The sequence below is a fragment of the Macaca mulatta genome, chromosome 2, assembly GCF_049350105.2.
Source record: "Macaca mulatta isolate MMU2019108-1 chromosome 2, T2T-MMU8v2.0, whole genome shotgun sequence".
In the NCBI taxonomy this organism is placed as follows: domain Eukaryota; kingdom Metazoa; phylum Chordata; class Mammalia; order Primates; family Cercopithecidae; genus Macaca; species Macaca mulatta.
Genome location: NC_133407.1, coordinates 150,177,382 through 150,198,639, shown reverse-complemented (window position 1 = coordinate 150,198,639; position 21,258 = coordinate 150,177,382). Strand labels below are relative to the sequence as shown.

The window sequence follows — 21,258 nt, the reverse complement described above, 5'->3', positions numbered from 1 at the left end:
CCCGGCTAGTTTTTTTGTATTTTTTAGTAGAGACGGGGTTTCACCGTGTTAGCCGGGATCATCTCTCGATCTCCTGGCCTCGTGATCCGCCCGTCTCGGCCTCCCAAAGTGCTGGGATTACAGGCTTGAGCCACCGCGCCCGGCCTGCATTCAATTTAATTTCATAAATCTGTACTAAGTAACTACCAAGTATTCTGGTGATAGAGGAAAAATAGTATCTTAGATCTGAGCCACTGCAAATCTCTTTGGAACCAGGCAGGATATAAAAATATATACACTCCTAAATTCCTCAACTTAAACTCATAATGCTTTGCAACTTACAAACCATTTCTTCATACATTCGTCATTTCGTTTTCACAAGAATATGTGAGAAAGATTAATTATTATTATTATATTATTTAGACAGGTTTTGGTTTGTCACCTAGGCTTGAGTGCAATGGCTCACTGCAGCCTTGACCTCCCAGGCTCAAGCAATCCTTTTGTTTCAGCCACCAGCGTAGCTGGGACTACAGATGCACACCACCACCACACCTGACTAATTGTATTTTACAGAGATGGGGTCTCACTATGTTGCCCAGGCTGGTCTCAAACTCCTGGACTCAAGTAAGCCTCCTGCCTTAGCCTCCGAAAGTGCTGGTGAGAGGTGAAACCAGCTGGACTTCCTGGGTTGAATGGGGACTTGGAGAACTTTTCTGTCTAGCTAGAGGATTGTAAATGCACCAATCAGCACTCTGTAAAAATGCACCAATCAGCGCTCTGTGTCTAGCTAAAGGATTGCAAATGCACCAATCAGCACTCTGTAAAAACGCACCAATCAGCACTCTGTGTCTAGCTAGAGGATTGTAAACACACCCATCAGCACTCTGTAAAAACACACCAATCAGCACTCTGTGTCTAAAGGATTGTAAACCCACCAATCAGCACTCTGTAAAAACATACCAGTCAGTGCTCTGTGTCTAGCTAAAGGTTTGTAAACACACCAATCAGCACTCTGTAAAATGGACCAATCAGTACTCTGTAAAATGGAACAATAAGCAGGACATGGGCAGGGACAAATAAGGGAATAAAAGCTGGCCACCCCAGCCAGCAGTGGCAACCTGCTCGGGTCCCCTTCCACGCTGTGGAAGCTTTGTTCTTTCACTCTTCACTATAAATCTTGCTGCTGCTCACTCTTTGGGTCTGCACCACCTTTAAGAGCTATAACACTTGCCGCGAAAGTCTGCGGCTGCATTCTTGAAGTCAGCAAGACTATGAACCCACCGGAAGGAACTCCAGACACATCTGAAGGAACAAACTCCAGACATACCATCTTCAAGAGCTGTAACACTCACCGCAAAGGTCCTCAGTTTCATTCTTGAAGTCAGCAAGACCAAGAACCCACCAGAAGGAACCCCACAAACCCACCGGAAGGAAGAAACTCAGGACACATCTGAAGGTACAAACTCCGGACACACCATCTTTAAGAGCTGCAACACTCACCGTGAAAGTCTGCAACTTCATTCTTGAAGTCAGCAAAACCAAGAACCCACCAGAAGGAACCAACTCCAGACACACTGGGATTGCAGGTTATGTTTTTTTATCCCTCTCTCAGATGAGGAAACAGAGGCTCAGCCACACGGTGAGTGGCTGGTAGAAAGTGACAGATGTCTGATTCTCTTTCTTCAATGCCACAAGGGCCTCATTTCCCAAGACTTAAACATTTATAGACGTAACAGAAAACCTCTGCAAAAGCATCAACATACCACACCGGGGAATATTTTCTGGAGCCGGTCTGCTGCAGCCAGAGCCTTGGGCTTACCACCCGCTAGGCAATCTTCAAACTCATAGAGAGGCTGCCTCACAGGATTGGAGTAGGAGATCTTGGCATTGTCCACAAATGTGATGTGTCTCACGCCCCAACCCTGTGTGGAAACAGGAGATCATGGTGTGTTTCTGATGAACATTTCACAGGGTGCTGTCTCTTGAAATCTCAAAAGGAGTATTGGTTTGGAGAAGCTTGGGAACCTCAAAACACAAGAAACTTCAGCAACTGAATTGTGCACATTCAGGTTACGATAAACAGAATGTTGACTTTCCTTAAAAAACAACATAATTATATACTCAGTGCCTGGCTTACTGGAGCAATGAGACTAAAAAATGTCAGAGTGGGACAGACTAATAATTCATTATTTTTGACAGTGTCACCAAAGATTTGGAGGTGAATCCCATAAGAATTGTCCATGCTGTCATGGACAGCAATAGCTGATCTTTAAAAAGATCAGCAATAGCCCATAAATGTCCTTGATTTCCCTTAACGAATAATTAAATATAAATAACAACTACTCTTGAAGCTCATTTAAAGCCTGAATGAACTCCCCAAAAAAATGACTCACAAATTATTTCCCACTGTATGATATCTTAGAACATTTTGTACCATTTCTTCAAAAGACAAAGCCTTATTAATAATCTGGAATTTAGGGAACAAGTCTATATTCTTAGAAATAGTTTTCATGGTTTTATAGGCTTCAGTTATGTCTCCTATAACAGTTTTATAAAACCATACAATTTTAAAGGTAGATGGGATCTCTAAAATCCTTAGTCCAATTACTTTGTTTTATAGATATGGAAACTGATGCCCAGGAAAGATAAGTGATTTGCCTAAGGGATACATCTGGTTAATGGTGGGAATGAATGAGCTCTCTAGAGTTGCAACCAAATGAAGTTGCCTACTTCTTGGGGTAGGGTACAGTGGGTATATTTTAGTAGATGATAAATAAGCATACGGACCTAAGAGATGTCCTGCCATGACTGACTATAAGGCTAAGATTCTGCTGTCTCTCTTATTTCATTATCTTTCCATTAGAAACTGAGAGATTCAATTAGATTGAAGGTTTCAGAGGTCCAGCCCTCGAGGACCCAAGATTTGTTTTCAGCGTTGAGCACAACAGGCCAGAATCTGCCTTTCATAAGCATAGGTTAGACGGGCTGTTTTGAAGCCCACTGGTAACCTTTGGTCTACCCACCCAGTTTTGTAAATTATTTTCATCATCTAAGCAACCTACCATGGAGGGAGAATAAAGTCACTTGTGCTTGCTTTGGGAATGTTTATTTCTGAAGTATTTTTGCATTCCTTAAAGCAACTGATGAGTGGATAGCAAGGAAGGCAGTCTGGGAACGTGCTGGGTAGTGGGAAGAAAGCCAGATACATTACAAACATGCCATAGGTTAGTCACATGCAGGTGTATTTCCACAAACTTAACTTTTGGTTTCCTGGAATGCTACACAGTTTAAATGGCTAATCTGCAAAGATTAAAGAAAATCACAATACTCAATGCTGGTGAGGATGTGGTAGGGAGAAAATCATCCTACTGATTGAGAATGTTAAAGTGGTCTAATCTTTCTGGAAAGCAATTTGGCAGTATGTTTCTAGAATCTTAAGAGTACCCATATCCTATGACCTATTTCCAGCAATTTATCCTAAGAAGTAATCTGACATACTGACCAAGATGCAGTCACAAAGATGTTCTTTGCAGCACAATTTACAATTGTAAAAAATTGGAAACAATGTTAATGCTAAACATTAGGAGAAGGGTTCAGTAAGTTATGTTTCATCATATAAGAAGGCATATTCTATAGTCATAAAGCTTTAGCAGACATTGCAGTGAACTCGTGCAGTCCCGACTACTTGGGAGGCCGAGGTGGGAAGATCACAAGGTCCAGTCCAGCCTGGGCAACAAAGCCAGATTCTGTCTCAAAAAATAAAAAGAAGGCCTCATAGACAGGCATAAAATGACATGTTAATTGGTAACAGCAAAGGACATTATTATATATCTAATAAAGGACATTATATATCTAATAAAATGTTAAAATACATATTAAACACTGAAAAGTAACAAGTGAAAAAGCAGTAGGAAAATGAGTGTCTTCTTTTCTGCTTTATGACTTTTATACTTTACAAATTTTCTATAATGGCTTTATGTTGACTTCGCAATTTTGAAAAATGTAAGGAAAATCTAAGCATCTAATAATTCTAGAACCTAGAAAAAGACAGTAAAATAAATTCCACAGAAGGAAGAAAAAATTAATAAAGATAAAAGTAGATATTTATGAATCTGAAAGCAAAATGAGACAGAAAATAAAAATTATAGAATAAATAAAGTAATGCTCCAAAAAGACTGATAAAATAGACAGGCTTCTCTAGCAAGGCTGAATATGAGAAAAAAAGAGAAAACACAAATATACAACATTAGGAATATGAAAAGATTTTTTAAAAGATAAAAACAAGATTTAAAAAATAAGAGAATACCATATATATTTTATATCAATTAATTTTTAAAGCCAGAAAAGCAGTACAAAATCTAAAAAGGTGAGTCAACCCAGAAACATATGTAGAAGTTCACAGATTCCCAGCACCCCCACTGCCCCAACCAACAAAATTCTTAAATGCATCAGGCCCAGACAGATTTATAACTGAATTTTACTTAACCATCAAGGAACAGATAATTCATTTATTTAAACTGTTCTGGAGCTTAAAAAAGGCAGAACCTTTTAAGTTTATTTTATAAAGCTAGCATAATGTAGCTATAAAATATACAGATAGAACAAGGAATAATATGACGATAAACCAATTTGACTTATGAAGTGAGATGTAAAATTTATTGATTAATTGATTGGTTGACTGAGACAGTGTCTTGCTCTGTCTCCCAGGCTGGAGAGCAGTGGCACGATCTTAGCTCACTACAGCCTCAAACTTCCTGGACTGAGGCAATCCTCCCACCTCAGCTCCCAAACGGCTGCAACTACAGGCACGCGCCACCACAGCCTGGCTAATTTTTGTATTTTTTTTTTTTTTTTTTTTTGTAGAGATGGGATTTCGCCATGTTGTCCAGGGTGGTCTCGAACTCCTGAGCTCAAACGATCCACCCACCTTGGCCTCCCAAACTGCTGGGGTTGCACGTGTGAGCCACCGTGCCCGGCCGGGATGTAACATTTAAAAACAAAACATTACTAATTGAATTCAAGGGTATATGAGAAGAATAAGATACCGTGTACAAATAGGGTTTATTCTAGGAATGCTCAACATTAGAATACTTTGTCTTGATAAATAAAGCTCAACATTTCTGATATAAACATGCGGAAGCAGAAATCAGCTTCTTTAAATTATAAAGAACACTTACCAGAAACCAATATCATAATTAAAGGTAAAAACAAGAGGCACTCTCATTAAAGTCAGCAACAAAACAAAGATAACAACTCTCACTGCCATTCGTCTACATTACTGTGGAGTTCTACCCAGTCTTATAAGACAAGGAAAAGAAAGATGTAAGTGTTGGTGAGGAATACTATTAAGCTATAAAAGAATAAAAAACTCTTAGAACTAAGAGAGCTTAGAAAGATGGCCAAAGATAAATATGCAAAATTCACTATTTTTCCTACATCCCAGTAATAGTCAACTGGAAAGTTTAATGGGAGAAAATATCTCTAAAGGAAAAAACATCATTAAATATGTAGAAATACCATATTTAAACATGCAAGGCCTATATAAAGAAAATACTACTGAAAGACAAAGATGATTTAATTAAGAGATTATGCTTCCAGAACTAAGGATTAATGTCATAAAAATACATCAATTCCTTCTAATTTATCTATAAATTCATTGTAATTTCAACTAAAACAGTAAGTATGAATATAGGAATAAAAAAATAGATCAATGAGTCAAAATAGAGAATCCATAAAGAGACTCAGGTATGTAAGGGGGTTTAGCATTTGATAAAGACAGAAAAATGATTTAGATTACTGAATAAATGCCATTAAAACAACTAACAATCCATTTTGTGCAAAAGTAGCTAGATCTTTACCCCTCATCATATAACCAAAAAATTTCCATATTCATAAAGCTCTAACATAAAAACAAGAGTTCCATAAGCCACAAAGGAAAAGACTGACACATATAATAACATAAAGCTGAAAAAAACTTTTATATGGCTAAAGATACCTTAGATAAACTGAGAAAAACATTTGCATCATAATACAGAAAAAAGGTTAATTGCCCCAATAAAAAGAACTCTAAATCAATAAAAGACACAACCCAAAGAACATGAATCAAAGAAATAAAACTCACAAAAGAAATAAAATTAAACTCACCCTTGCTAATTAAAGAAATGCAAATTCAAACAATAAATGTTACTTAACTGACTGAGATTTCAAAAGTTGACATATCCAATTTTGGCAAGAGTGTGGAAAAAAGTTCTATGTCTCATATGTGTAACATTTTTGGAAGGCAATTTCGTTTGAAAAAAAATTATGACCAGGCGTGGTGGCTCACACTTGTAAACCCAGCACTTTGGGAGGCCAAGGCAGGCAGATCACTTGAGGGCAAGAGTTCAAGACCAACCTGGACAACATGGCAAAACCCTGTCTCTACTAAAAATACAAAAATTAGCCAGGTGTAGTGGTGTACACCTGTAGTCCCAGCTACTCAGGAAGTTGAGGCAGGAGAATCGCTGAACTCAGGAGGCGGAGGTTGCAGTGAGCTGAGATCATGCCACTGCACTCCGGCCTGGGTGACAGAGTGAGGCTTTGTCTCAAAAAAAAAAAAAAAAAATTAATGACAAACATAAATAAAATATTTACATTCAAATTCTAAACTCTCTCTAACATAGCAATTCTATGACTAGGGCTTTCCTCCTAAAATAAAAAAAAATCCTATGGATGAATAAACATACAAGTATAAGAATGTTCTCTAATAGAGAACAGTATCTAATAGAAAAAAATAGAAAGTAACCTGAAATTGATTAAATAAAGAACATAGTCATACAACAAAATACCACATATACATACTATGGAAACACAGAAAGGTAGCCACAGTCATTTTTCTATCTAGTTAAAAATAAAAACCTGTTATAGATAGTATGCTATGATCTAATTTTCATAAATATAAATAAATATCAGCAAAGATAAACATTTCTCTATATTTAGATATGTCTACAATAACATCTGGGAAACAGGCTGCATACTAATCTACAAAGTCAGCTTAACAGGAAATGGGACTTGCGATGGGTGTGGAGGACTTTCTGTTTCTATCTGATGATAAAAGCTTGTATTTCTTTTACACTTAAAAAGATAAGAAAAGGAAAAAGGAAGGGAGGGAGAGATGGAGGGGATGGAGAGCTGGGAGATGGAAGGCAATCATGAAGAGTAAAACAAGAAGAGAAGCTACAATTTCAAAGGTGCCATTTGCACCCCCCACCTCCTACTTACCATCAACGTCCTAGCTACATTGCAACCCAAGGTGCCGGCTCCAAGCAGCAGACATTTGACAGACACAACCTTGTCCAAGTTTAAAGTAGGAACCAATCTCCAACACATCAGTTTGAGATTTAGATCCACTGATGACTCAGCTAACCTAGAAAAGGAGAGATTTACTTATTCAGTCTCTCATTTGTGCAATAATCTTGTTCTGAAAGATTTCAAGTGGCTATGTGAGAAAATAAGAAATAATAAGGAAATTGGGATCAAATGAAAAAGAAAATGAAGCTGAAGGGTAAGCAGGGAGGAGAAAGGTTCCCCCCAGCAGCATGCTGTTGGAGTCCTCTGCAATGAGGGGGCCACAAATTTGATACTGAGTTCCAGCAGCCAAGGTGAAAAGGGAAGAGCATGACTGGTTATAGGAATCATGGTGTCCACGAATAAGAACACACCATTTGATTAAGAGGAAAGTTTTTCCTAGTACTGAAAACAGAAATTTCTCTCATATCTCCTTAATAAAGAATGCACTCAGGCCAGGCAGTGGCTCACCCCTGTAATCTCAGCACTTTGGGAGGCTGAAGCGGGTGGATCACCTGAGGTCAAGAGTTCGAGACCAGCCTAGCCAACATGGTGAAACCCTGTCTCTACCAAAAATACAAAAATTAGCTGGGTGTGGTGGCAGGCACCTGTAATCCCAGCTACTCAGGAGGCTGAGGCAGGAGATTCGCTTGAACCCGGGAGGTGGAGGTTGCAGTGAGCCGAGATCATGCCATTGCACTCCAGCCTGGGCAACAGGAGCGAAACTGTCTCAAACAAACAAACAAACAAAAAGAGTGCACTCAGATTCGCCCTTAAATACAATAGTGGTTTCCATGAAATAATTCTTCTAATATCCTTCAAAGTGGGCCAATAAGGGCTGGGCGTGGTGGCTCATGCCTGTAATCCCAGCACTTTGGGAGGCCGAGGCAGGTGGATCACGAGGTCAAGAGTTCAAGACCAGCCTGGGCAACACAGTGAAACCCTGCCCCTATAAAATACAAAAAATTAGCTGGGTGTGGTGGCGTGTGCCTGTAATCCCAGCTACTCAGGAGACTGAGGCAGGAGAATCGCTTGAACCCAGGAGGCGGAGCTTGCAGTGAGCAGAGATCACACCCTTGTATTCCAGCCTGTGCAGAGCAAGACTCCGTCTGGGGCACAGGGAGAAGTGAGCCAATAGGACCAAGCCAGAGGACAATGCATAAAGGACTGAAAGACAGTACAGGTACACTGGTGGTCTGAGAGCATGAGCTTGAAAGAACAAAATTTAAAATGTCTAGAACAGATGAACAGTCTGCCCTTCAGGATATGCATTGTTAATATTAATTCTCACAACCAAACTTCAATTAAAGAGCAGGATAACACATGGCAGCATGACTGGCACCCCCTGGGCTGAATTACACAACATTGTGTTGGCCTGACAGAACTTGGTGTGTGTCTTGGTTACAACAAGCCTGACTGGAGAAAACAGCTTCCCAAATCTACCTTTTAGGGTCCATACATTCACTGAGGTTCACCATCCTTGGTCCCATGCCTCCTTTCTGGTTCTTTTCCCATCCAACTGCTTTAGGACAATCTTAAGGCAAATAAAACACAAAGCTTAATGAAGGAGGGAAGAATAAAAACAAACAGATCAAGCAGCAACCTTGTATAAAAAGGATCGACATTCATAATGGCCCATGCATTGACAAGCTTTTGGTTTGCTTCTTTCTAAAAGAGACCTGAGGGCCTGAATTTCCATGGACTTGCTACAGTTGCCTCCCCATCTTTCTCAACTACTGGGAGTCTTGTTTAGGGACCATCAAACCCAAGCAATCTTCCTGTACAGGAGCTTCTGAAATAGTCCTCAACTCTGGCCCAAGGTGCCTCAACTTTCACTGTTACTGGAAGTTGCTGGGAAAAAAAAAAAAAAAAGAAAAAGAAAAAAAGACAGTCTTATCTGGGGTAGGTATAACCCCACTGAGGCTTCTATCTAAGCAAGCCAAGCCAATGTAACTGCACCACACCTTCACTGAAGTTCCTATTGGGATCTGAATCTTTAAATTCAGTATGTACCTTCTGTTGCTCATCCTTACCATGTCCCCCTGCTCAGCCTTTCTGTCACTGCACCTGTGAGCAGATCATAGTCCAAGGTGACTGTCCTTTGATTAAGCTGCCCTTTCCTTTAAGCTCATCTTTATCCATTCAGAACTTTCCCTTCCCTTACTTCTCCCTTCCCCGCTGCCCTTTTAATCCCTGCTATGGGAGCCTCTGTAACTCCAATTAACTCCAATTCTAGCAGTTCCCAAAGTGTGTCCTATTCAATAATCTCAGAGGATAAGGATCCTGTAGCTAAACAGACTTGGGAAATGCTTCTATACTTATATCTATCTTCTATCTCCAGCCCCCCAATACCACTCAAACCTGGCCATTCACATGGCACATGAGGGAGATAAAAGCTCTGAGAAACCTGCAGTACAGAACCCACGTGATTTGATTTGGCTTTGTGTTTCCCAAACTTACATGGCTCTCGATATCTCCCTTCATTTCCCTGCATACCAATTACAATCTCAAAGGAAACACTGCTCTATTCTACTGTTGCAAAATTCTCTTAAACATCTCAATTGCTTTGTAGGACACGCCTGCGTCCTTCTCATGTTAATGAAAGCTCTGCTTGCCTTGGTGGAACCACAGCCTTGTAAATCTTGCTAGTGGATCCACCCACCCTCTTGGGCTCCCTACATCTCAGGTCCTATGCTGCTCCCCTTTTCTCATTGAATTCCTACTGCTCACAATAAAGCCTGAACTCCTAAGCAAGAAATTCACCCCGCCACAGCCTACACTTCCAGCATCACCTCCAGTCTGCCTTAAGCAACAGACTCTGCAGGAACAGAAACTCCTTGACTTGAAATTAAGATGTATGGGACTGGGAGGGGGAATTTTAATTTTGTTTCTAATTGTACGCTGGTTTTTTCCTTTTTTTTTTTTTTTTTTTTTGAGACAGAGTCTTGCTCTGTCGCCCAGGCTGGAGTGCAGTGGCACGATTTTGGCTCACTGCAAGCTCTGCCTCCTGGGTTCCCGCCATTCTCCTGCATCAGCCTCCTGAGTAGCTGGGACTACAGGCGCCCGCCACCACACCCGGCTAATTTTTTGTATTTTTAGTAGAGATGGTGCTTCACCGTGTTAGCCAGGATGATCTCGATCTCCTGAGCTCGTGATTCACCCGCCTCAGCCTCCCAAAGTGCTGGGATTACAGGCGTGAGTTACCACACCCAGCCTGTACACTGGTTTTCTTTGTCCATTCTCCTACTTTTGAATTTCTATCAAGATCGCAATTTTCCTTTCCTTGGGAAACTTTTTAGCTTTTGAAATTAAAAAAAAAAAAAATAGTATTGCCAAATATAATTATGGGACATAGAAGGTATTGAGATTCCCTTTACACGATCTTTTGTTTCTGGGATAGGATGACCAATGAGAAACCATAGGGCCAATTATCCTTGAAAGCTACTTGGGCCCCAGTTTGGCTGGGGGTATCATTCACAGCAAGAAGCCAGAAAGCAAACGTCCTTCCCCATTTTATTTTATTTATTTATTTATTTTTTTTGAGACGGAGTCTCGCTCTGCCGCCCAGGCTGGAGTACAGTGGCCAGATCTCGGCTCACTGCAAGCTCCGCCTCCCGGGTTCACGCCATTCTCCTGCCTCAGCCTCCTGAGTAGCTGGGACTACAGGCGCCCGCCACCTCGCCCGGCTAGTTTTTTGTATTTTTTCAGTAGAGACGGGGTTTCACCGTGTCAGCCAGGATGGTCTCGATCTCCTGACCTCGTGATCCGCCCGTCTCGGCCTCCCAAAGTGCTGGGATTACAGGCTTGAGCCACCGCGCCCGGCCGTCCTTCCCCATTTTAAATTGGGCACTCTAATGCAGTATTTTTTAATGCCATGAAAAATTAAAACTGAAAAAATAGAGTTTTCTTGTTTGAGACAGGGTCTTGCTATGTTGCTGAAGCTATTCTTTAACTCCTGGGCTCAAGTGATCCTCCAGCTTCAGCCTCTGGAGCAGCTTCGATTACAGGCATGGGCCACCACACCCAGTCAGATTTGAGTTTCATAAAGAGATTAAGACTTCAGAATTGTTTTTCTGTGGGGAAAAGAAACAGTTCCCACCTGCTACTAATTGATATTTTGTTTGATTTTATTACTATTCTTAGATTGAATTAAAAATGTGTCTCTCAACAGCAAAGACATGGAATCAGTTTAAATGCCCATCAGTGACAGACTAGATAAAGAAAATGTGGTACACATACACCATGAAATACCATGCGGCCACAAAAAAGAATGAGATCATGTCTTTTGCAGGAACATGGATGGAGCTTGAGGTCATTATCCTTAGCAAACTAGTGCAGGAACAGAAAACCAAATATTGCATGTTCTTAGTTATAAGTAGGAGCTAAATGATGAGAACTCATGGACACAAAGGGGAACAACAGACACTGGGGCCTACTTGAGGGTGAAGGGTGGGAGAAGGGAGAGGATCAGAAAAAATACTAGGTACTAGGTATTAGTACCTGGGTGATCAAATAATCGGTACAACAAACCCCTGTGAAACAAGTTTACCTATATAACAACCACATATACCCTGAACGGAAAATACAAGTTTTTTTTGTTTTTTTTTTTTAATGTGTCTCTGATACATAGCACAGGAACTTGACAAGAACTACAGAATCATAGCCTAGTACTGTCATCCATAACTCCAGCCTAGGTTTTCTCTTGTTACAGGTAAGAAATTATTAGACAAAAATAAAACATAATTTCAATTAAAAGCTCTCTATACTCAAAAGGTAACAGATGCTGGGCTCATGTCTGTAGTCCCAGCTACTTGGGTGGCTAAGGCAGGAGGAAAGATTGCAGGAGGAAGGATTTGGCTCAGGAGTTCAAGGCCAGCCTGGGCAACATAAGAAGACCTCATCTCTCAAAAAATAATAATAATAATAAAGGCTATAGCCATTTCTAAGAAAATCAGATGCTCCTTAAACTTAATAATGAAAAAAATACCACATATGGCAATAGTATTTACCATACCTGCCTCCATATAATCTATACCAATAAGACCTACACCAAATTAAATGATAAATATATAATACATATAAAAATATATATGAACATATATATATATATGTTTTTTGAGACAGAGTCTTGCTCTCTTGCCAGGCTGGAGTAAAGTGGCACTTATCTTGGCTCACTAAAACCTCTGCCTCCCGGGTTCAAGCAATTCTCCTGCCTCAGCCTCCTGAGTAACTGGGACTACAGGTGCGCACCACCATGCCTAGCTAATTTTTATATTTTTAGTAGAGAGACGGGGTTTCACCACGTTGGCCAGGATGGTCTCGATCTCTTGACCTCATGATCTGCCTGCCCTGGCCTCCCAAAATGCTGGGATTACAGGCGTGAGCAACCGCGACTGGCCAAGAAAATATTTTTTAGGGAAAAATTGGGGGCTGTCTCCCATAGTGGGCAAGCAGGAGGAGCACAGGAAAAACCAGAGTTAAGATGATGGAATCTCTACCCTCAGCAGTGTCTGCCATCTTCCTCCACCAGGTGCCAGAGCTGTAACACACCATGAGGAAGCAAAAGAAGACATAGGATATTTAAAATAATACTCCATGACTGCGCAAGGTAGCTCACAGCTGTAGTCCCAGCACTTTGGGTGGCTGAGGCTAGAGGATTGCTTGAGCCCAGGAGTTCAAGACCAGCCTGGGCAACCTAGTGAAACCCTGTCTCTGCAAAAAATACAAAAATTAGTCAGGTGTGGTGGCACATCCCTGTAGTCCCAGCTACTCGGGAGGCTAAGCTGGGGGGATGGTTTGAGCCTGGGAGGTCAAGGCTACAGTGAGCTATGATTTTGCCACTGCACTCCAGCCTGGGTGACAGGTCAAGACCCTGTCTCAAAAAATAAAATAAAATAAAATAATTTAAAATAATACTCCTTATACCATTACCATGGCAACTATGGGATGTCTTAAAAGTACTGAAAAGTACAACCATACTTATATTTTCAGTTTACATTATGATATAGAAAAATTCTTTATAAAGCTGTATTTACCATAAAGTTTTATTTACAGCTAAGAGGGAACATATTAATTTACATGAAAAACAGGAAATTCATTTGCCTTTCCTAAGCTAAATAATCTACATTAAATATCAGGCATAAAGAAGATATGTTAAAGGCATTATTGGATGTCAGAAAACCTTTTTCAGATGGAAATGTAAGGTGTGGTTTCTAGGTTTAAATGTCAGCATCAGCTGAGCACGGTGGCTCACGCCTGTAATCCTAGCACCTTGGGAGGCTGAGGCAGGCAGATTGCCTGAGCTCAGGAGTTCAAGGCCAGCCTGGGTACATGGTGAAACCCCATCTCAACTAAACACAAAAAAATAGCCAGGTGTGGCAGTGTGCACCTGCAGTCCCAGCTACTCAGGAGGCTAAGGCAGGAGAATTGCTTGAACCCCGGAGGCAGAGGTTGCAGTGAGCTGAGATCCTGCCACTGCACTCCAGTCTAGGCGACAGAGTGAGACTCTGTCTCCAAAAAAAAAAGTGACTGGGCATAGTGGCTCACTCCTGTAATCCCAGCACTTCGGGAGGCTGAGGCTGGCGGATCACGAGGTCAGGGGTTCGAGCCTGGCCAACAAGCGAACCTGCACTCAAGCCTCAAGTGGCAGGGCAAGACTCCATCTCAAAAAAAGATAAAAAAAAATGTCAGCATCATCAAGCATGAGCGTTATCATAGAGAGTAGGATGTAAGAATAACTCAGTGACTGTGTCATAAAGTGTAAAGAAAACTGCCTCTCCACAGAGTGGTTGGCAGAATTAAGTGATTGCCTCATGGAAGGTGCCTGGCAGCTTGTCAGACACACAGACCAGACCCACATTACTTTTTAGTTAACTCTCACCTCATTCCCCAAGACCACGTTTATCCAACCCACGGCCCAGGATGGCTTTGAATGTGGCCCAACACAAATTCATAAACTTCCTTAAAACATTACGAGATTTTTTTGTTTTTTTTTTTTTTTCTCATCAGCTATTGTTAGTGTTAGTGTATTTTATGTGTGGTCCAAGACAATTCTTCTTCCAGTGTGGCCAAGGGAAGCCAAAAGATTGGATACCCCTGTGACTATCTTTAAGTGTGGTTTAATAAAACGAAGGTACAGCATGTAAATTAACATTACACAGGAGCTATTTTATAATTTGCCAGAAGAGGGTGCTACATCCAATGCAAATATCTAAAGACAGCAGAACGGCAAAGGCTCTAAACTGAAAAGCAGCATCGTCCTTTGATCAAACGGAAGTACTCTGTCAATCTTTCAGAGAAGTCTGTAAAGACATCCATGTTAGAGCACAGAACTGCTGAAAAAATGTCATGTGGGCCAGTCCTGAATCCTTTTGACTTTAGCACTCTAGAAAAGATATCTCAGAAGAGATTTTTTTTTTTGAGACAGGGTCTTGCTCTGTCACCCAGGCTATAGCACCTATAGCAGCGCAATAGGCTCACTACACCTCCACCTCCCAAGTTCAAGTGATTCTCCCGCCTCAGCCTCCTGAGTAGCTGGAATTACAGATGCCCGCCACCACACCTGACTCATTTTCGTATTTTTAGTAGAGACAGGGTTTCGCCTTGTTGGTCAGGCCAATCTCGAACTCCTGACCTCAGATGATCCACCTGCCTCAGCCTCCCAAAGTGCTGGGATTACAGGCATGACCCACCACACCCAGCCTTGAAAGAGATTTTGACACCACCTCCCCCATCACACACACACATTTTAAGGCATATCTATGGCATAAGGAAAGAAATGTGCCTTGGAACCATCAGGATGGTGTGAGGAACAACAAATTAAATAATACATGTGAGGCCAGGCTCGGTGACTCACACCTGTAATCCCAGCACTTTGGGAGGCCAAGGTGGGTGGATCACTTGAGGTCAGGAGTTCAAGACCGGTCTGACCAACATGGTGAAACCTGTCTCTACTAAAAATACAAAAATTAGCAGGGCCTGGTGGCGGGCTCCTGTAATCCCAGCTTCTTGGGAGGTCAAGGCAGGAGAATCACTTGAACCTGGGAGGTGGAGGCTGCAGTGAGTCGAGATCATGCCACTGCACTCCAGCCTGGGTGACAAAGCTAGACTCTGCCTCAAAAATAATAATAATAATATATGTTGTGAAAGTGCTCTCAAAAGCATACAAATCACATAAAGATGAGGAATTATTCTGGCAAGAAGTATAAAAGTGCGGGGCTTTATGTGAGCTAGGAAATTTACATAACATTTATAAAGCACCTACGATGTGCCAGACATTGTGCTCTGACTTTGACACAGGACATGGATTCCTGATAAGAAATATTTCCGGAGCTGGGCATTATATCCTTATTTTACTCAAACTTGAGTATGTATTCCATCTCTGTGACATACGTAAAAAAATATATATGTATATATATACACACACACATATATCTCTCTATAGAAAAAATGTCTCTCAGTCTAAGTTTCTGAATTTAGAAAATGGGGATAAAAGCTGATAGTTGTCACATAAGGATCAAATGAAGATATTAAATGTGGAAGGAGAAATGGCATTTTTGCTGACTGGTTTGCTATATGGAGAACAGGATCACATACATCTAACACATCTAACAAATAAATATTTAAGTGCATTAATACTTCATCCTTCCTTTAAGAATGGACAGGAATAAAGATTTTGTGTTAAACAAAAGTAAAATTGAAAACAGGCGGAGCAGAGGGGAACAAATCCTGAAGACTGAAAAAACTGCCTAGAGAAAATTTCCTGGTCACAATCTTTGCCTTTGTTCCAGTCTGAATAGCAGAGCGTGCCCTCTGTTCGAAGTAGGTGTCTGCATTGGCAAAGAGGTACAAGTTGTACTTTTCTCTTCCTTTCTTGTGCCATTGTGAAGGGATGAAAAGAAAGTAAACCTGGTTCTGTTTCTGATAAATGATAATTATATGCATTTTCAAAGACCGGCAAATTACCTGGGCTAAATGCCATTTCTGGAAGCTTCACTTCGAAGATGATGCTGTGGGCAACGTCTCGCGCCCCCTGCATGGTACGGTCACGGAAGCAAAGAACTTCAACAGACTGGAAACTGCTACTCCTGTTGTCATGCCCGGATTTTTATTTATTTATTATTTTTTTTAAAGGAAGGAAAAGAAAAAGCTCACATAAGAGCTTCAGCAAACCAGTTGGAGAGAATTCAATGCATTGTAATTATGCCTCTCTGATACCCACAGGAGATGGCCTTAACTCTTTTGAACATATTCATATACGGTTCCTCTGTCCAAGTGTTTAGAGGCTGAACAATGAATTGGCTGTGATTTCCTTCTAGGTGAATTTTATATTACAGTCATATTGCACATAAATAATTCTGACAAATAAATATTTTAAATGCAAGGAAAAAATGCTCACAAGACATTTAGGAAAAAACTCTTTAAGACGTGGGTTCTTTTGGTTCCCTCCGCTCTCCAAATATGAACTTCCATATCAAGCAGTAGCACTTCAGTCAGTAGTTAGGAAGCCCATTTGCACTGTGTAGACTTACCACCTGGATAATTGTGGATTGTCTCCCTAAGAGCACAATCTATAATTTATCTATCTTCATTTTTTAAATAAACATTTTTATTTAAGTAAAGCAGACACATTACACAAATCCCAAGTATAAAGAAGGCTGTCTCATGCCTTCTCTCAAAAGTAACAACTACTCTAAGTCCATATATTGGTTTTGCCTATTTTAACTTTACATAAATGGAATCATAGAGTACGTATTATTTTAGGTCCAACTTATTTCACTTAATAATATGTTTTTAAAATTCATTCATGTTGATTTCTGTATTAATAGTTCACTCAGATTCACTGTAATACAGCATTTCATCGTAAGGGATATACTAAAATTTATTATTCATTTCACTATTGAAGAACATGTGGACTATTCCCAGTTTTTAGTTATTGAGCATAATGCTTCAGTAAACATTCTTGTATATGTTTTGCTTCTATCTATGTATGTATTTCAGTGAGTAATATACTTGAGAGTAACATTGCTAAGCCATAGATATTTTTAATTTTGGTAGATACTGCCCAACGTTTTTCCAGCCGTATTTGCTCCACATCTTCGACAACACTTGGTATGGACGTTTTTGTTAAATACTTTTGGTGGATATGTAGTAGCATCTCATTATGGTTTTAATTTTTATTTCCTTAATGACATGATGTTGGGCATCTTTTCAAATATATATTGGCTTTTAAGATATCCTCTGTTTTAATTGTTTTAGGGTTAAGAAAAAATGGAGAATGATAGCAGTAGAAAAATCCTATCTGAAAGAAACCCAGACAGCTAGAAGGGAGGGCTACAGAATTTGTGTCAGGACCTCTGGCTACCAACTCTACCATACGCTAAAACATCTTTAGCACAGAATGATCAGAATATGCAGGTCCCTAACAGACCTGCTTAACGTTCACTAGTATGGAAATTGGGTTATGACTGATTTATTGATTACCTGATTTCCATGCCCAAAATGGAAAAAAAAAAACATTTAGGAAAACAGAGATACAAATAGAAACAGACACATTGTAAAACACATACTGACAAAGGCAGACAGACAGACAAACACACACTCTTGTAAATACCATCTGTGGGCTGCTAGGACCAAAAAATTCCTCAAAGGCCATCCAGGGTACTGGGCTAAGTTACAGGGATCATATACACCAATTGTTATCTGTGAACAAAAAAGACTTTCTGAGTGAGTCAAGTATCATCTCAGCTTCACAATACAGATGCTGCTCATACTTCCTCTTTGTTTCTTTTATGCTTTCTGCAAAGCCTTAAAAATTAGACATCTGGTAAAGGGCTAAGGGGAGGAGAAGAAAGCCACAGGATCTCACACTGGACTACAGAACTTCTTGATGGCAGGGGTTATCAAATTCTTGTCTGCATCCCTGTGCCTTGCATTGGGCCTGGCAGAAAGTAGGAGCTAAATACATTTAGAAGGAAAAAAGACTAGAAGGAAGATGGGGAATGAAGGAGGACAGTCAAGAGGGCTTGCAGAGAAAATCCTCTTGTAAACAAAGAAATATAATCTGTGAAACTGACTCATTTTTATGCAATGAGAAAATCAAAGAAGGGCTACTACTAATGTAAGCCTACAATCAGATCAAGTTAAACAGCCAGTTACCCTTGATTTTGCTAACATATATTTCCTCCCTTCCCCTTCCCATCCCACTCCAATCCTGATCTTCATCTGGAAAACTCTACTCAATTTAAAATACCATTTCTTCAGTGAAGTCTTCTCCTGGCAGAAGTAGTTGACCTGTCCTTGCTGCTTCCATAGCTCTTTGAACCTTGTATATAACATTTTTCATTTTTCTGTCTCCTTCCTTTCAAAGACAATGAGCATCCAGCACCCAGATACTGACTTCTAAATACCATTCTCCAAGAAAAGAAATCAGGGCTCCTTGGACACATGGTTAATTCTAGGGCTCAGGCAGGGAAAATACAAGAGAAGCTTGGAGCATCTTATAATACCAGGAAAGGAGGTACTCAAAAAACAAATGAATTGGGGCATGCCAAGGGGATACAGGCACCAACTGAAAGAGTTCTCAATGGCCAAGGCTGGCACAATTTGTACAACAATATAAATAATATGATGTTGAATTATAACCCAAAGTATAAAATAAGTATCTATGAGTCCACATTGATATAAATAAAGAATGGAATAAATGTGAAGGGACAAGTCTTCCTTAAAGAAAATTTCCAAACAATATATGCAAATACTGCCCTCTTCAGAAGCAAAATTTAACCCTTCCCCTCCTTAAAGGTAGCTGGAATTAGTGATTTACTTCCAAAGAAAAAAACAGTAACTTTACAGTGGAGAAACCTGGCAAATATTACCTTAACCAAGTAATCAATTTAACATTACCAAGGATGTCACGTGGATTATCAGAACGGTACTTCACTCTGTGGTATTCTTTCCAAAAACCCGTAATAACCCCAGTCTAATCACAAGAAAACATCAGACAAACGCAAATTAAGGGACATTCTATAAAAATAACTAATTAGTACTCCTCAAAAATGTCAAGGTCATCAAAAAAATCAAAGAAAGCCTGAGAAACAATTACAGATCACAGGAAACTAAGGAGGAGACATGACAACGAACTGCAATGTGGTATCCTGGACTGGATCCTAAACAGAAAGAGGGTATTATAGGAAAAAACTGGTGAAACTGGAAATGTCTAGAGTTGAGTTAATTGTAATGTAAAAATTCTGGCTTCTTAGTTTTGACTAATGAAACGTGGTGATATAATGTGACAACATTAGAGAAAACTGAAACCAGGTGAAGGTATATGGTAATTCTCTGTATTGTCTTTGCCACTATCTTCTGTAAATCTAAAATTATCCCAAAATAAAGTTTATTTTTAAAAAAAGGAAGACAAAGAGCATCTGGAGAGCAGAGAGTATCTTTTTCATCTCTCCACGATCAGTTCATAAATACAGAGCAGACACTCGGTGAATGTTTTTGAATAACAAAGTAGATGGATGGATAAATGGGTGGAAGAAAGGAAGGAAGGATGTACAGTGAGTAGGGGTGAGGGAGAGAAATTGCTGGCAGAGAACCATAAATTGACCCATAGGTTTCCTTCATAAGCATAACATGGGTTAAATGAAAACACGGCTGACACGTTTTTGTTAAATCTAGATCCAGTTAGTTCTGTAAGGATGGAATCACCCTAAACACTCCCTTTTATTTCCCACAATGCTTGGTATAGTATCAGCCACAAAGTAGGAGCTTAACTAATATTCAGAAGAATATCTATAACCCCACTATCCTGAGAGAACTATTAACATCTTGGTATATAATTGCCCATAAACTTGTTCTTTGCATAAATATATTTTAATTACTAGGACTTTGAAACAAACATGGGATGATGCTGTAAATACTGTCTTTGTTGTTGTTGTTTTGAGACAAAGTCTCACTCTATACCCAGGCTGGAGTGCAGTGGCATGATCTCGGCTCACTGCAACCTCCACCTCAAGGGATTCAAGCAGTTCTAGTGCCTCAGCCTCTCTAGTTCCTGGGACAACAGACAGGCGTGTGCTACCATGCCCTGCTAATTTTTTGTATTTTTTCAGTAGAGATGGGGTTACACCATGTTGGCCAGGTTGGTCTCGAACTCCTGGTCTCAAGTGATCCACTGGCTTTATCCTCCCAAAGTGCTGGGATTGCAGGCATGAGTCACTGTGCCTGGCCTAAATATTGTTTTATATCTCTTATTGTATTATGAACTGTCTTCCATGCCAGTAAATGTTCTACAACCATTGTGAGTCATGGCTGAATGGCATTCCATTGTATTGATGTACCAAACTTTTTCTATTTCCTTTTGAAGGACAATTAAGTAGTCTTAATCTGCTCAATCTCTGAAAATGAATTTTACTATGGTCTTATCAGATAATTACTGTATTATTTCAAAAACTCTTTAAAATATTTGCTACCTTTTCTGTTATATACAATTTTCTTATTCCTAAAATTGAAGCATTTTTTGTCTAAATGCATGTTCATTTCTTAAACGCAAATAGATTCATATTTAATTTAATACAAATATGTTCATAGCTATGGTCATCCTTTCAGGAAATACCTTTATTTGAGATTTCCTTTTCCACAGAGATAAGGTTTCAGCATCTAAGGTTTACAGTATCTAGTAAAAATAGAGCTTACTACACTGAGTAGTCTCTTACTAAATGAGGCCTAGGGAAAAGTACTCAACCCTCCAAGCTACAGTTTAATCATGGAGGAAATAATATATTACTTATTTCATAGAGCTGTAGTGAGGATTAAATGAGCTGATACTAAATATGAAAAGTCCAGCACATACAAGTGCTACTAATATCATTATTGGTGATAGACTCAGAATCTCCAGTGGTGAGCCCAGCAATCTGTATCTTTAACTGTACCAGGCTCCTGAATTATTCTGAT

The 21,258-nt window shown here is 39.9% G+C and overlaps 1 protein-coding gene across 31 annotated transcripts in view; it reads right to left on the bottom strand.

The window, feature by feature from the left end:
* The window catches only part of ATG7 (autophagy related 7), a 392,778-nt gene that overhangs the window by 204,206 nt on the left and 167,314 nt on the right, over positions 1-21,258 (bottom strand). For 20 of the 31 annotated variants that reach the window (XM_077990113.1, NM_001265972.1, XM_077990111.1 and 17 more), the window contains 5 exon segments: positions 17,918-18,006; positions 16,270-16,391; positions 8,749-8,839; positions 7,240-7,384; positions 1,743-1,901 (listed from right to left, as the gene is read on the bottom strand). In XM_077990113.1, the coding sequence (XP_077846239.1) occupies positions 1,743-1,901; positions 7,240-7,384; positions 8,749-8,839; positions 16,270-16,391; positions 17,918-18,006 (606 nt within the window). 31 annotated transcript variants of the gene reach the window in all.